Source organism: Battus philenor, unplaced genomic scaffold (genome assembly GCF_028537555.1).
Source record: "Battus philenor isolate CCGP_79_NKW_IND1 unplaced genomic scaffold, ilBatPhil1.0.hap1 SCAF_27, whole genome shotgun sequence".
Lineage (NCBI taxonomy): Eukaryota > Metazoa > Arthropoda > Insecta > Lepidoptera > Papilionidae > Battus > Battus philenor.
In genome coordinates, this window is record NW_027181690.1 from 1,321,626 (window position 1) to 1,340,050 (window position 18,425).

Sequence of the window (18,425 nt, forward strand, 5' to 3'; positions counted from 1 at the left end):
GTACATATTTTAATCTATTGTATGTAATATTGTTTCTTTATAATTATAGTACTTTATATGTAATATACTTACCTACATAGGTATAAACTGCATAGGTAACCAACACAAGACCAAGTATTGTCGATAATGATGTGTAAAAACACTGTTCTTATATTTTAGTAGGCGAGTTTTAAACCGTTTAAAAAGATTTATTTGGGGTTTTAAACCGCCACTTTTGGTTTTAAACGTTTTAAATCGGCTTTTTTACATCTATATCTACAACTGTATATTGACATATATTAAAAAAAAAAATTATGAATCGTTGATTTTATGAACAACTGATTCTTGTCACCAGATAAAGGCGAGTGTATCTGGGACAGACACGTTCACGACAACCCTGGGCTCATTGCCGACAAGAGCAACGGCGACGTGGCTTGCGATTCTTATCACAGATGGCAGGAAGATATTCGCATAGCGGCTGAATTGAATCTACATTATTACAGGTAAAGTTTTGATTTGGCAGGCATTTCTGGCAGAAGTTGCAGTGGCAGGCCGCCAGAGCACGTTGTCGAGGAAGATGATGGCCAAGAATGATGTAAGAAGGTGTATTCACATATGTACAGAGAGTATTTACACTTTACTTGTCCCTACCACAACGTCAGCGAACACATTACTAATGGTACAATAAATTCCCTTCAATCCTTTCATATTAAAAGAATGTAATTGGACAGGATTCTATAGGTATTTAACAAAACGCAATAATTATTTTCATGCTGTTATTGCAAAAGATCCAATTGTCAGGACAAAACATGACAGCTGTCAAAGTATCCATCTGTCAAATTCATTTAAAGGCTTCGTCATCAACATGGTTGCATTATTTTACAAATGGCGTCCGAATTCAAAACGCTCAAGAATGATTTAACATAATAGTATTTTAGCTGTAATGGCAAGCAATATGTAAAGTAAACGCTACACTGTTAATAATAATAATATATCTATTCCACCCAATAATACACAAAATTAGGATAAAAAAAGACGCGTGCGCGCCTGTGTTTTGTCTGTGCATGTCTTTATTTTTAAAGAAACTAATAAATTTAAATTCAGAATATCTTTATCCAATACATTTTCACGCAGTATTAAATCGTCAATAATTTTTTTGCATTATAATTAGTAAGTTACCACAAAAAGTTAACCAAAAGCAACTACTCTTTTACACTTCCAAATAATAAAATGAGTAACCCTACTGACTCTAGATGTGAAGGCGGTTTTAATTTAAAATGTAATATATAGTTGCAATTATCTATATATTTTTGTTACGACTTAACTGATGTGAATATCCTTTCTCTCCTCAATAGAATATTTTTGTGCGATCAAACATTTGCTAATTAAATTTCACAGGCGCCTTTGAAATTACATTTTTCATGATTTTTAAATACTACATATTTTAATATGCATTACGTATATATCTAATTGTTAACTGTCAATGTATATATTTTAATTATTAAAGGCAAAACGATAGGTTACATTAGTTGTGTATAAGAATATGCTCCGAAACTATGTCGTATCGAAAGTGTGTTTAAATGATAAAAATGAAGTCAGCTGATATCACATTATTATAAAAACTACTAGTGAAACAATTTTCTTACATATAAAGGAATTCTTATGAATGATTTATTGAATGATATTGTCGTTTATTCGTTTACCCATTCATTCTACAATAACCTTTATTAAAAAAAAAACTTAAATTTAGTAAAATGGCGTTTTGATTTTTGTTAAGGTTATTAATAAATAGTTATCAAGTTAATATATTTGTAATGATATACAGGGTGATTGATTTAAGACGTAAAACCTCCATTGGCCAGCAAATATTTTTAAAGTATTTTTTATATTTTTCTTTTATGTTTCCCTATTTATATTATCGGGTAAATTTTTTATTGTATTATTTTAATTATATTCACCATTCAATTTCTTATATACTTTTCTTATGCCACTCACAACGTTTTTCTTTTGTTCTCTGTTGTGCGAACAATTGCAATTGTCAAAATGCTTTCGCTTATCTGTCGATACATCGGTCTACGCATGCGCAAAACGTAGGGACGCGCACCTAACGATCAGTAGGCAGGATGAAAGCGTTCTCGTGAGTGGTGTTGTTTAGAATCTTGATTTATTTAAATTCGGATTGATCAGTCTTGTTTGTCGGACATGGCGCTAATTAATAACAGCTGGTTCAGACTACATTCAACCCGAAACACTACTACTCCTGCCTACTCATCAACTTCCACACATAGTTTTTCTTCTCTTGTTCTCATTCCTAGCTAACAGATTATTACAGTATCATAGTTTATTTGACTCGTATATAACTTTTATTTACATTTTATTTCTAAGAATATTTTTATATACATACACTTGTTTCTGCTTGCAAGCATATCTTGCAACGCATCTTATCTGACTTCTTTGTTTAATTCCCGAGTAGGTTAAAACTTTTTACATCTATTCCCAATCACCCTTATACAGTGATTAATGTGAAATATATTTCACATTAATTTGTCTTTCTGTTGGAACGCCACAAGCCAATAAATTCTGTTAGTATTCTATTACATATAATCATTACTTATTATTTATTAATTCAGAAATCATTAAATATTTTGGATATGATTTTTTTTTTAGATTTTCAATATCTTGGTCGAGACTTTTACCGACCGGTACTCCAGAAAAAATAAGCGAAGACGGCAAAAGATACTACAACGATCTTATTAATGGATTGCTCGAAGCTGGTATCCAACCTATGGTGACCCTTTACCATTTTGAACTACCTCAGAGACTACAGGACTTGGGTAAGAAGAAATATCAAATCTTAACTGATTTATTTTTAATTACAGATAATAATAATTTTTAATGTTGTGTCAGACAAAATTTATTAGGTCTGTGGAATTCTTCCTAATGGCGGTAGTTTTTAAACGGTTTTATTTAGTTCGACCCGTACGGAATTTATTTGGATCAAAATTAGAAATTGAAATTTAAGCACCTTCCCGTTGTCAGATTGATCTGAAATTTGGTACACACATTTAATTTAGATGACAATACAATATAATAAAATCAATAACATTATAAATCTAAGATGGCCGCCGACACAAAATGGCGGATTATGTATTTTTCCTTAACCCCCTCAATATGAGTATCAAATGAAAGGGCTACGCTAGTAAAACACGATGATTATGTCAAAATTTAAAATTCAATATAGACGCCGTTCCAATATGGCGGACTAGGTACATATTTTTCCACAACCACCACAATATGGGTATCAAAAAACCGTTTAACTTAAAAGTTTTTTAAATGTATTTATTAGAGGTTATAACAAATAAAAATACAAAGTAGAAGTATATATATTCACTGCTTGGTTTAAATTGATGTTCATGTTAGTCCGGGAGATTTTATATCTTCATCAGTGCTGAGTTCACGGAACGGAAGGGTCCTTAAACTTGTTCACAATAAAAATTACTAGCCTATCGCATTTCAATTGCACGATGACGCTTGCGTGTAAGCAACTGCTCTCGTGTAGAAGTGTGTGGTGTGACTGTGTTTGCGGCTTGGTTCGGTAGCGGAGGATCCGGAACCTCTCCCTGATCTCCCACGGTGTTCGCGGTTATGAGACGAGAGGCTGCATCCAATATGGATCGTGTAGTGTTTTAATTAATGTTTTGTCCTATTGTGTATAACGGTAGTGTCTGTTGATGCGTGTATATTCATCAAACTTAGCCCATATTTATTCCCATTTGAAACTATGAAAATAATTTTCAACCAATAAAATTCGTCAGCCAATAACAAGTCGATAAATAATGTAAAGCGCCTTCTTTCGCGCGATTTGTATAAACATATTTCCGTGGGATTCCCCTTTTCGATGCGCCGTTGACGATGACGTAATGTAGCATATAGGAACATGTCTTTGTTTCTGAACCAGGTTCACCGCAATATAGATCTTAGTATATTCCTACTTATAACATACGTCTTAGTTTAAAGTAGGAACAATTAAATTATGTAATATTCATATATGTAAAGCTCATCGCTCTCAGGGGCGGTTGAACCTATAGTGCAGGGTGTGCAATGCACACGGGCGCCGCTGTCTCAGGGGCGAAGCGGCGCTCCCTGAGACAGCTAAGAGCATCGTCTTGGACCATCATGGTACAACAATGATACGTCAGAAACGGCCAGCCAGCGCGGTGGCGGCAGTTATCAAACGCGAGCGTCCTATGGACGGGTTCTTTTTCGAACATTTTGTTTCAACTCGAAACAAACCTTATTTCACACACGAAACAGAAAAATCGATACATTTCGCTTCTATTTCGCTGTCCATAAAACTTGAAACATAAAACGAAACATGAACTCTCGCGGTTCGTCGCTTAGTTTCGCAACAGAGATGTGCTACAGGCATAAAAACAATGAGTATTATTCTGCCGTCATAAGAAAGGCCGTAACTAACACCACACTGTAAGCTATACCTACGAAGGTGAATCAAAAAATTCTTGGAATCAATATTAAAAAATGCAAAGATTTAAATAATAATATTTTATTTTTCTACATAATCTCACTCCAATGCAATGCATTTAGAATAACGCGTTTCTAACTTCCTTATTCCTTGTGAAAAAAAATTATTTTCTTGACTCTCGAAAAAGTCCTCTACGGCAGCTATAACCGCGTCATTATCGTGAAATTTTGTTCCACGAATTTCCTCTTTTAATTTTGGAAATAAGTGAAAATCACTTAGGGCTAAGTCCGGAGAATATGGTGGGTGGTCAAGGAGATTGAAGCCAGCACAGCGGATTGCGTTGAGCGCAACTTCCGATCGATGAGCAGGAGCGTTATCTTGAAGGAACAACACGCCCAACGACAGTTTTCCACGACGTTTTTCTATAATCGCTTCACGCACTTTCGGGATTAAATTTGCATAATAGGGTCCAGTAATCGTCTGGCCTTTTGGCATGTAATCAATAAAAAGGATTCCTTCACTATCCCAGAACACAGAGGCCATAACTTTGTCAGCGGTAGGAGCAACTCGAAATTTCTTAATGGATGGAGAGGATGGTCGTTTCCAAGACATGCTTTGTCTTTTAGTTTCAGGATTAAAAAGGTGAACATTCGTGGCACCCATCTTGCAGACACTTTTTTGAACCCCAGTGAATCAATTAAAATGGATTGAACGCTACCAAAAGATATCTTTAGGATCTCAGCTATATGTTTTATAGTCATTCTTCTGTCTTCCAAAACCAGATTCTCAACCTTTTTGACATTTTCTTCTGTAACGGAGGTTGAAGGCCGCCCAGAACGCGGGTCATCTTTACAGCTTGATCTACCTCAAAATTAAAAACTTAAATTCAGCCACCCAATACGCAACCGTAGAATAGGGTACAGCATCACTCCCTAATGTCTGCTGAATGTCCAAAAAAATTTCCTTCGTAGACATTTTTTTCAAACTGAGATATTTTATCACCGCACGTAACTCACTTTTATCCATAATTTTGACTTTTTAGCAACTCGTTGCACAAAAAAATTTATTACATGCGAACGAACTGACAAAAACAAGTGACAGTCTGCATAAATATAGTGTGATAGACACTCTTTAATTTGAATATCGAACTTGATCCAAAAAGGTTTCATATATAAGCACTTCTAAGAACTTTTTGATTCACCCTCGTACTTATAAAATAGATTTTTGGAATATGAAAAAACTTTCTTGTTACGACGGCAAAGTTAATAGTTATAGCCGCGGCGTGCGGAGAGGGTCAGGCCTAGGGGGCGCCAGGGTTTAATTGCACACGGGCGCTACACGAGCTAGAGTCGCCCCTGATCGCTCTCACCAAATAAACCTGTAATAACAAACATAAAATTTTACAGAAGGAACTAAAACCTTATTTCTTTAATAACATCTATTATATTCAATCTACAAGAGTTATTTATATACCTAAATCAAAGCAATTTTTTCTGCATTCATGTATTTAATTTCTATTTATATATTGTGGAAATTATCTGTGATATTATGAAAAATTAATCTAATATATAATATTCTCGTGTCACGGTTTTCGAACTTGAACTCCTCTGAAACGGCTTGACCGATTTTTACCAAATTTTATATGCGTATTTAGTAGGTCTGAGAATCGGCTACTATCTATTTTTCATACCCCTAAGTGATAAGGGTTGTTCACCCTTAAAAAAAATTTTTTTTACGAATTTTTTTGTTTTTATTTTTTTATGATACAACATACAAAAATACATACAACCCTAAATTTTCAACCCTCTACGATCAGCCCCTTTTTTTAAATTGAAAATTAAAAAATTTTTTTTTGCAAAACAACGTTTGTGGGATCAGCTAGTAAAATATATACAAATCGATTTTAAATATATGTGCTTTGCAGATTTAAGTTCACGAATGTTTAAATATATTGTTTTATGCTTCAAAATGATCTTTTTTATCAACGGCTAGGACAAATATCGCTAAACGTGCACCCTTATACAGGATGTGTGACCTCCACAATTCATATATTAGTGATATTGATATATTCTCGTGCTCGCTCGTATCTTTTAAAAGACAACTTCGTTCGAAATTATTGAGTACATACAATGCAATTTAAACCATAATATAAATAAAATATAAATATATAAACAATCATAATATAAATATATAAACCATAGTCTGATCCCTGTTTAGTAATGTTTTTTAATTGTTTGACTATAAATTATTATATGTTCTCTGTGAGATAGTTATAAGGTAACAACTGTAACTAATTTTATATTTATAAGCTTCTAAGTTTGTACTTTCTTACTGCCGTTTGTTACTGTCTATCTCCAATAAAGTAAATAAATAAAAAGTAAATAAAATAAAATAAAAAAAATGTAACGGGAGAAAACTTGAATGTTAAGTAAACGTTATTTGAATCCAAAAACGTAAATGAAATTAAAATATCATTTCCATTTCCAGGTGGTTGGACAAATCCTCTGATAGCAGAGTGGTTCGAGGATTATGCGAGAGTGGTGTTCTCTTTGTACGGTGATAGAGTGAAAATTTGGGTGACAGTCAACGAACCCTTAATCATCTGCGACGCTCCATATAACACTGGTCTCTTCGCGCCCGGCGTCAAAGATCCAGAGTATGCCAACTATCTCTGTGGGAAGAATTTACTTCTAGCACATGCTAGAGCTTGGAGATTATACGACAAGGAGTTTAGGAAGAAGCACCACGGTATGTACTTCTTTTATTTATTCATTTATCGCAGTGATTCCCAAAGTGGTCTAAATCGACCCTAAGGGTCTATGACAACCAACAAGGGGTCTACGTCAACGAAAAAAATTTCGGGATCCATGACATGAAAATGGGGGTCCACGATAGTGGATTTCAACACATACACTGATAGTACCTATTCACTTACATCATACTATCTTATAATATCAAAATATTTACATGAAGTAAAAAAAATATTATATATGTTTATAAAATTATGTAAGTTGTAGGATGTTGGTATTCACTTTGTGGTTAAGTTTTTAACACTAAACTTCACTACAGTTAGAAAGTTTTACAGGAAATCAATATCAGGTAAGTTGGGGGTTTACCCAACATGGAAAAACATGGCAAGGGGTCAACGACACAAAAAAGTTTGGGGAACTCTGATTTATCGTGTGTTAGTACCAGGTGGAAAATATGTTTAATAAAATCAACAATAACTGCACAATACAATATATCGCAAACTATTTTTTTCATTTAAAAAAAAAAACGGAACTGTCATCTAGTATATATGTGACACTTTTTTTTTAATCTAAAAAAAGGCTACAATAACACGACCAAGAGCCAGTAAACGCGTGTCAAAAGAAAAGTTTAAAAAAAATATACAAAGTTAATTATATACGTGTGAAAAATACAGATGATTAAGTATAAGTTAAAAAAACAAATAAATCAGATGTGTTTACACGTGGTTATTTTTTAAATGATGTATGTGAACAAAGTTATATAGATTTTCATATAAATGTTTTGCAATGATTAAAACATTTTAAATTTATTTATCTACAGGTAAAATAGGTATCGTAAACCACCTGATATGGTTTGACAGTGCTTCGAGTGAAGATGAAGCGCTGACAGAAACAGCCAGACAGTATATGGTAAGATTAGTTTTTTCATGTTTAATATATAAGAAATATTATACCTTAGTATGGTATGTTTATGAGTGGCGTTCACTCATAAGAGTGTCATTTGAATGGAGTTGATAGAATTAGTGGAAGGAATCGCTTAGGATAAGGGGCGGTTTAACCTATAGTGCAGGGTGTGCAATGCACACAGGCGCCGCGGCAACAGAGATGTGCTACAGGCATAAAAACAATGAGTGTTATTCTACCGTCATACGAAGAAAGGCCGTAACTAATACCATACTGTAAGCTAAACCTGCTTATAAAATAGCTTGTTGGAATATGAAAAAACGCGTGCAACGTACGGGTTGAGAATTTTTAATGGAATCAGGCGTTACCTCGCGAAGTTCATCCTCAGTAAGAAAAGGACCAATATTTAGCCATTTCCGCACATGCAGTGGTAGTCGTGCAACAAAGTGCACCGCCCGCCAGCCCGCTGATAAATGCGTATGCGGCAAACCAAAAAGCTATTTCACCCCTCCACGGGGCATTTTCAGGAGCTATGTTACACCGATTAGTGACTCTGTGTTTGGCACTAATCGGTGTAACATATACCACTGCATATGCGGAATTGGCTAAATATTGGTCCTTTTCTTACTTGGGTTGGGAATTGGTGGCGGATTAATGGAATTGTTTTACAATATCCCACTTCCTACCGCCATTACGGGTGCGGTGTTCTGATTTTCAAATTACGTCATATTTATATTTCGAATAATAAATTCACAGGATGTTTTCGCCTTTAAAATAAAAATCTAACTAAATAATCCCCCCATTTCCGCAATACTCAATTATAAATCTATTATTGATACAGTGAATTATAAAGATCGTTTCTGAAGACATTATTTCTCAAATATTATTATAAAAACACACTCGGGAGATAGAAAAACACATTATATAGACTACGTTATGGAAAATGTGCATCTGAATTACACCAGATGATCCTTCCATCTCCTTTCTTCTATCGTACATCAAGACACACGGATTCACGACATTAGTACACGGTTGTAATTCCTTCAACCCACTAAGTGCGAGCAGGCAAGGAGTGAAACAACTTATCAGCGTCATTGTTCCCAGAAAATTATAACTTAGGACTCTTCAAGACAAGAGTAAATAGGTTTCTTTTAGGCAAGCATAGACCTCAAGCAACAAAGAGGTCAAATTCCTCACCTACGGACTCTTACTTAAATATACAAGATGTTACTTATTCCAGGCTGGTATATATTCACATCCGATCTATTCAAAAGAGGGCGGTTGGCCAACACAAATAGAGAAGATAATAGCAGAGAACAGCAGAAGACAAGGATATCCTCGTTCTAGACTGCCGGCTTTCACTAAAGAAGAGATAGAGTATATTAAAGGTAATAATGCAGGCTTATTGTTTATGGGTTTAAAATCTTTTACATTGTAAATATATCGATCTTTTATCAGCAAAAAGTTTTAAAATTTTTACACCTATTTCTAATCAGCTTGTATGAAGTGATCATTTGGAAAATCTATTTGAATGCTACAGGTGAATTTGTTAGTATAAAGTCTGCACAGACAGAAGAACAATAAATAATTTTAATATATATATATCTGCATTTGCATTTGATATGTATGAAGTTATATCGCTAGCCGATCTAGGCTTTTGTAGCTTCATCGAAATTGAGACCGTGATGGGCTTGGGTGATCGAATCACAGTTTCAACGAAGATGAACACACGTGGAGGGACTATACCCGTGTAGGTGTATAGTGTAGTGAAAGGTGTAGTGTAAGTTGTGTGAAGCGAGGACTACTCGGCGGTCGGGAGTGACACAGGCCTCTCCGGACCGCTACCTAACCTAACTTAACCTAACCCTCGTTTGTACGCGGGTTAGGTTAGGTAAGGTTAGGTTAGGTCATGGTCCAGACCAAAACGGAAGGAGTAACCGGAGGGAGATCAAGCGCGGGGTGCCGCAGGGGTCGGTCCTAGGACCACTCTTGTGGAACCTCGCGTACGATGCGGTTCTGCAAGTCAGTCTCCCCGCCGGCGTGAGCGTCGTTTGTTACGCCGACGACACGCTGGTAGTCGCCAGCGGAGACAACTTCGAGAGGACCAGGGAGCTCGCCGAGCTTGGGACGGAAGTCGTCGTCGCTAAAATACGCGGGCTGGGGTTGGAAATAGCGCCAAACAAGACCGAGGCGCTATGGTTCCACCGGTTGCCTCGAACGAGGGAACCTCCCGACTCGCGCGTTCGCGTCGGTGGGCACGATGTCACGGTGGGGCGGTACATGAAGTACCTCGGCCTCACTTTGGACAGCCGCTGGGGCTTCGAAGAGCACTTCGATCGCCTCGTCCCCCGGATTGAGAGGATAGCGGGTGCCATGCATAGACTGCTGCCTAATCTCGGGGGACCCACGGAGGAAGTCCGCCGCCTCTATGCAGGGGTCGTACGGTCCGTAGCCTTGTACGGGGCGCCCGTGTGGGCAAAAAGGCTGGCGATTCGACGCTGTAGAACTAAGATCTACAGCGTCCAGCGGAGGATGGCCATACGGATCGTACGCGGATATCGCACGATATCGTTCGAGGCGGCGACAGTCCTGGCGCGCTTTCCGCCCCTGGACATTCTAGCGGAGTCGGATGCGAGGGTCTACGACCAAGTCCGCACCCTCCGCCGAGACGGCGGTGGCGAGCCGAACCGTGTGCTCGAGGCGGTCAGACGGCAGGAACGGCGCAGGGCGCTTGCGACGTGGCGCGCTAAGCTCTCGGAAGAGCGCTATGCGCGCAGACGCGTCGTTGGAGCGATCCTGCCCGTCTTCGAGGCCTGGATGCAGCGACGAGACGGAAGGCTCACCTACAGGCTTACGCAGATGATCACCGGGCATGGATGCTTTGGTGATTACCTGTGTAGGATTGGTCGCGAAGCGACGGCGAACTGCTTCCATTGTGGAGGAGCCGCCCAGGATTCCGCCTCGCACACGTTTGCGGTCTGCCCGGCGTGGCAGTCGGAGCGGCGGATTCTGGCGGACGAGATCGGACAGGACCTTTCCTTGCCAGCAATCGTGTCGGCGATGCTGAGTGGGTCATCGGCGTGGAGGGCCGTGGCCTCTTTTTGTGAGACCGTCATGGTCCAGAAGGAGGCAGCCGAACGGGATCGGCAGAGGACAGATCCCGCTCGGAGACGACGCCGTCAGCGCAGAGACGTGCCTCGCGACGGCCCTCCGAGGAATGGTGCTCCCCTACCATGAACGGGGCCTTCGGAGTCGCGGGAGTTTAGGGCGGGGGCCCTAAACTCCCACTAGCTTCGGCGACTCTGAGGCGGACGATGGTTCGACGTGGTCTCGAACCAACTTGATAGCACCACGAGGGTTTCGGGGGTAGCGTATCCATGCATACCCCAGGACGGGCTATCGAAAATCTTGAATACCCTCCCCTTGAATAAGATTTCCCCCACCGAAAAAAAAAGGTTAGGTTAGGTTAGGTTAGTCATGTGTATGTAAGTGATGACAGTTTTGTGGATCGTATCCTACGAGGATCGATGTGAGGCAGATGTCCTGACGTCGAAACGGGGGCGGAGTTTATTTAAATTCCGCTTTGAGGGCGACGAGAAGCGCCGAGTGCGTATATATCTGAACATGGTCTACCATTGTTGGTAACAAATGAGCTATGTATTCATATCTCTAAACTTACATCTATAGCCAAGGATCCTATTTTTTTGTTTTGTTTCGGTGGGGGAAATCTTCCGGTATTCAAGATGCCGTGCCTCCGGGGGGAGGACAGGGGTATGTGGGATTCCTACCCAATAAAACCCCCACCGATGGTCGCCCTCTACGCTAAACGGGGGACCGCGGTATCTCCCGGTCAGGGATTGCCACGCGGTTTTCCCTCGCGCCGTGCTATTTTTCGATAGCCCGTCCCGGGGTATGCGTGGATACGCTACCCCCGAAACCCTCGTGGTGCTATCACGATGGTTTCACGAGACCACGTCGAACCATCGTCCGCCTCAGAGTCGCCGAAGCTAGTGGGAGTTTAGGGCCCCCACACTAAACTCCCAATAGCCAACCATCCTGTATAACACGCTTATATATATATATAATTATATATATATATTATATATATATATAATTTGTGTATATTATTGTTTTTATAATCAAATAAATCTCTAGGTACATATGATTTCTACGGTCTGAACTACTACACCTCCCGAGTGATACGTAAGGCGAGGAAAGGCGAAGTTCTGGACGCCTGGCCGGTCGGATCAGGCATTGTGGAGTTGGATGCTTTCATGGACATAGACCCATCTTGGAAGAAGTCTGACCTGGTGTGGTTTGCGGTAAAGTATTTTTTTTTTCGATAAATTTAAAAATTACACAATTTTCTTTTTTTGATTTTATCATCATAGATATGGGTAGCTCGCGAGCTAAAGATAACAAAGATATATATCTTTGCAAAAGATATAATCACTCTCCACCTCGCGTGTGTTACATTTGTATCTCTATACCAGAGTTCCCCAAACTTTTTTGTGACGTAGACCCCTTGCCATATTTTTCCGTGTTGGGTAGACCCCCTACTTACCTGATATTGATTTCCTGTAAATTTCTAACTGTAGTGAAGTTTAGTGTTAAAAACTTAAAGTAAAAACACATGTTAATTTATACATTTATTAATTGAATTTAAATTAAAACTATTCAGAATAAAATTTCGTATCTGTTATGTAAAATATACGTAATATTAAATAAACAAATTTTTTACTTCATAGGTACTTTTATAAATAATGTAAATGTTTTGATATCATAAGATAGTATGATGAAAGTAAATAGGTACTATCAGTGTATGTGTTGAGATCCACTATCGTGGACCTCTATTTTCATTTCATGGACCCCCAATTTTTTTTCGCTGACGTAGACCCCTTGCAGGTTGTCATAGACCCCTAGGGGTCGATATAGACTTTGGAAATCACTGCTCTATATCTTTGTACTTAAGACTCAATTTTAGTGATGAATTGCGGCTCGTTCAGAGTTAGAAAGAGATGGGTTTATATAGCAATTTACACGTAAAAAAGAGACAGGTAGCTATTGTATGGATTTTCCGAACAACATCACGCGCGCGGGCGTTTAGTTTTTTTAGTGCTTTATGACAGACGTAAAATGCTTAATAAGAAGCAAATGCAACCAAAAAAATAACCTCACTAATTCGACATAATTTTCAAGATTACATTATTTAAATTTAAAAAGTTTTATTCCGACTTATTGAGTTACAAGTCTGAGCTAAAAGAGCTACAGATATAAAGGATATATTTTTAGTCTCTGCTGTCATATTCTCTATCTGAGCCGTACTGAGCTAAATGAGTTAAAGATATAAAAGAGTGATATATATATATATATATATATAATATATAAAATTCTCGTGTCACGGTGTTCGAACTTGAACTCCCCTGAAACGGCTTGACCGATTTTTACCAAATTTTATATCCGTATTCAGTATGTCTGAGAATCGGCTACTATCTATTTTCCATACCCCTAAGTGATAAGGGTGGTCCACCCCTAAATTTTTTATTTTATTTTTAATACAAATTTTTTGGTTTTTATTTAATTATGATACAGCATACAAAAATACATACAAACCTAAATTTTCACCCCTCTACGATCAATCCTTATCTTTAATTTGTTAATTAAAAACTTTATTTTTTTTGCAAAACAACGTTTGCGGGATCAGCTAGTATATATATATATATTATAAAACTAAAGGATTAAATTCTTGTCGAGTTCATTTTAACAATGAAAGTGGGGCGTGGGCGTTGGAAGGTCTGGGCCAACCGCCCACCGCGCTTTAACCATCAACCCTCCGAAATCTATAAAGGAACACTAAGTGACATTCCCTCATAAAATTCACTAAATATAACACTAGAAACTTGCCAGATACGTAATAGCTTGAGGAAGCTATACCCAAGCTATTCTATAGCTAAAACATTATTAAATTTTATTTAAAAAGAGCAATTGTTGACTTCGATGTCAGCTTACTAGATACAATGTTAAAATGAAATATATATTACATCAAATAGTGAACATCTCTCTTTTACAGATACATCCGGAAGGCATCCGTAAAGTAATGAACTGGATTAAAAAAACCTACGGCGACATTGAGATAATCATCACTGAAAATGGCTTAGCCAGATCGAATGACGGCTTAGACGATATCGAGAGATTAAGTTATCATAGGGATCACTTGGAACAGGTACACGTCAAGTTATAAGTAACAATAATAACTTTGGTAAGACCGCAGATATGTAAAATGTCCAACAGAATTTAAATTAATTCAAAGTATAGTCGTATGATATAGTAAATATTCACTAATGTAGTAAAAAAACTATGTTAAAAACTGTAATATTTTTGGGATCATCCCCAATAGAGGGATGAAAGGCGATGGGTGAGAGGATGATAAGAATGGTAAAGAAGTGAAAGATTTTATGATTAGAAAAAGCATGAATAATGATGTGAAGAAAGGAAGAAAAAAAAACCGTAAATAAGGCATAACGTAAATAAAATATTCCCCGCAAATGTACTATTCCTTTTCCCTCCCAAGAGGGGTGAATAATAAATATAAAAAATAATGAAAAAAAAATAACAATTATAACACATTTATTTCACACAATATAAGAATAAATAATAAAACTGTGATAAATATACCTATAAAAGAATTCACAAACAAAGATCTGTGATGAACTGTAATAAAAAACCAAACTGCAGTGATGAGGATGTGAACTGGAGTGATGATGAATGGAATAGAAGAGAATCATAGATAGAATTGTAGAGTGAAAGAACGAAAAGATGAATATTGTGATGCAGGGAAGAAGAGTATGGTAATAAAAAATGTAATGTGAAAAAATTAATAAAAGAAAAATTAAATCGCTTTTCCCACACAAATAGGGGTAAATATACGTAAAATTTCAACAGAACGAATTAAAGTACTAATGAAATTATTAAACAGGACAACGCAGGACTATTTATTTAGTTTAGTTAGTGATTGTACTAACTAAACTAAATAAATTACGTATTTACGCAATTACTATAATTACGCATATGTTTATATATGCGTAATTATAGTATAAACTAATTAAAATATTAAAATACCTTTTCAAAAAAAATTGTTAAAGTAACTAGGCGATAAACATTATTTATTATCTCTGTCGCACTAAATACAAACAGTGTGTGGGACAGAGATAAAGCTCCACGAAGCCGAAATTAGCCGATTGTCTCTTTCCAAAGGTCGATGTGCAATATTTATCGCCGGAAGCATTTCTTTGTTGTCCTGAATAGTATCCTTGTCTGTGGACGAGTAAATGTGTGAATGCATGTCTATATGGGTGTACAAGTGTGTGTAATCTCTCTCTTTCTCTATCTCTCGCTGACTTTCCTTCTCTTTCTCGATGTATCTGTCGGAGTATGTCTCAGTTTTAATGAGTATATATGTCTCTTTCGCCCTTTCACATTTTGTATCCGTCGGTATGTCTCTGTGCAAGTTTGTATAAACATATCTCTCTCTCTCCATCTGTTTTCTCTCAGTGTGTGCGTGTGCTTGAGCGTGATAGACAGAGATAGGGCTAGATTTGAAAGTTGCTAGACGCTGTTAGCTGTTTAGGCTTTTACGTACGTATAAGTGCAAGCGGATCTATTCAGTATGGGATCAGGGAGGAACATCAGCACGATGGTTTTTCATAGGGCCATTAAAAGAGTGTAATTGGTAAGATATAAGTTACAGTAAGTTATTGTACAGGTGTGGCTTGCCATCAATGAAGACAATGTGAATGTCACCGGATACACCGCCTGGACTATGATGGACAATTTCGAATGGCTATACGGATATACGTTAGTATATATTATATGTTATAAACTCTTTTTTAAGTAAGAAAAGGACCAATATTTAGCCACTTCCACACATGCACTGGTACTCGTGCAATGAAATGCACCGCCCGCCAGCCCACTGATAAATGCGTATGCGGCAAACAATGCGAATCACGTAACCGCCACCGCCATACTCAACACGTGTTTCACACCTCCACGGGGCATCTTCAGGAGTTATGTTACACCGATTAGTGCCAAACACAGATCTCTTCTTCACCTCAAACCTTATCATCATTATGTCAGCTTATTGCCTGCATCAAGAGAAATTCCACAAACTTAACTGTCATTATTTATTTAAAAGGCATCGCGAAAAACTGTACGAACCAAAGTTTCGACTGCTATGTATCTAATTCATTTGTAATAAACGGTAACAGATTTTTTACACCGCAAAGAATCATTGGACTAGCATTCGCAAAATTCAAAACGCATAATAAAAGTAAATTATGGAAAAAGGTTTATTATTCAATAAAGTAATATATAAATAAATACATTTAAAAAACTTTTAAGTTAAACGATTTTTTGATACCCATATTGTGGTGGTTGTGGAAAAATATGTACCTAGTCCGCCATATTGGAACGGCGTCCATCTTGAATTTTAAATTTTGACATAATCATCGTGTTTTACTAGTGTAGCCCTTTCATTTGATACCCATATTGAGGGAGTTAAGGAAAAATACGTAATCCGCCATTTTGTATCGGCGGCCATCTTAGGTTTATAATGTTATTGATTTTATTATATTGTATTGTCATCTAAATTAAATATGTGTACCAAATTTCAGATCAATCTGACAACGGGAAGGTGCTTAAATTTCAATTTCTAATTTTGGTCCAAATAAATTCCGTACGGGTCGAACTAAATAAAACCGTTTAATGATAAGAAACCTTGGCGGTGATGTCGCCTGATTGTTTTGATTTCATTTAGGCTATATCTGATAAAGTGTATATGTTTAAATCTATGTTAAACTTTATTAAAACATGTGTTGTTGTGGAGTTTCCTCCTGCTTATTCTCTGCAACTAAAACACCTTGCAAAGCAAAGTTGAGTCAAAAATAAAACAGATTAAAAAAAACGTTGACGGACGATTCTGTGAAAAGTTCCAATTTTGAATAAACGTATATTATCTGTATCTTTAAACTAGATTTTAAAATATTAATATACGTAGATATATTTAAATATGTTCATTCGTAGTTTTTTTTTTATTTGAATTCAGTTGATAGCAACAGTACAAGATAACGGTATTATATGTACATTGTGAATTAGTTTTTGTAATACGCAAAAAAGTTTTTTGTTTACCTGATAAAGTTTTTCTCTTCAATCTTTTTTTTTTATTTTTTATTTAGTTCGTTCTGATTTTTCTAGAATATATACAGTAAATTTTTAATGTCATGTCACCAATAAAGGAACACATAACGGAACCATTATTCATACTGTACCTTTTAATGTAATTTGAATTTATATGTACTGTTGGTGTACCTAAATAAATGTGATATATGCGATATGTGGGTCGTGTCTCATCTATGATCGGAGCGTGCTAAAACTCATATATAATATATATATATCTAATATATAAAATTCTCGTGTCACGGTGTTCGAACTTGAACTCTTCCGAAACGGCTTGACCGATTTTTACCAAATTTTATATGCGTATTCAGTATGTCTGAGAATCGGCTACTATCTATTTTCTATACTACTAAGTGATAAGGGTGGTCCACCCTTAAATTTTATTTTTAATTTTTTAGACAATTTTTTTGGTTTTTATTTTATTATGATACAGCATACAAAAATACATACAAACCTAAATTTTCACCCCTCTACGATTAACCCTTATTTTTTATTTGTTAATTAAAAACTTTATTTTTTTTTTGCAAAACGTTTGCGGGATCAGCTAGTATATATGTATGTATATATATATATATATATATATATATATATATATATTACAGTGATCTATTGTGACAGTGAACAATAATTTTAATGTTTAATTATATTTTCAGGATTAAGTTCGGATTATACAAAGTGGACTTCGACGATCCGAAACGCCCGCGAACCGCACGCGATTCAGCCAAATATTACAGTCGCGTGATTAAAAGTCATTCGTATGATGTACCCTATCATTACAATAAAGATGAACTGTAATTGACGTTTCATTTGAACAATCCTCATATGTGTTATATATTCATATTATTTACTGTTAAATTCTGAGTTAAATATCGTGTTTTTACTGGGCTCAGGGTTGACATACCATAGGACTCCTTTCGAAACTCACCGACATAAACAAACTGCAAAAACTCATTAACATCTTTCCATCTCACACAACTACTAAGCGGGCACGGGTACTGCAAGCAGTACCTGCACCGTTTTAAAATAATCGATAATGAGACTTGCCCATGTGACGACTCCACAGTACAGACTTTTGATCA

The 18,425-nt window shown here is 36.8% G+C and overlaps 1 protein-coding gene across 1 annotated transcript in view; it reads left to right on the forward strand.

The window, feature by feature from the left end:
* Positions 1 to 18,141, forward strand: part of LOC137925346 (myrosinase 1-like) — a 29,051-nt gene extending 10,910 nt beyond the window's left edge. Inside the window, exons 3-11 of the mRNA XM_068768769.1 lie at positions 335 to 482; positions 2,647 to 2,813; positions 6,950 to 7,210; positions 8,033 to 8,121; positions 9,356 to 9,503; positions 12,271 to 12,437; positions 14,186 to 14,338; positions 15,878 to 15,969; positions 18,000 to 18,141. Coding sequence (XP_068624870.1) covers positions 335 to 482; positions 2,647 to 2,813; positions 6,950 to 7,210; positions 8,033 to 8,121; positions 9,356 to 9,503; positions 12,271 to 12,437; positions 14,186 to 14,338; positions 15,878 to 15,969; positions 18,000 to 18,141 — 1,367 coding nt within the window. The remainder of the gene's footprint in view (positions 1 to 334; positions 483 to 2,646; positions 2,814 to 6,949; positions 7,211 to 8,032; positions 8,122 to 9,355; positions 9,504 to 12,270; positions 12,438 to 14,185; positions 14,339 to 15,877; positions 15,970 to 17,999) is intronic.
* Positions 18,142 to 18,425: the final 284 nt, after the last annotated feature.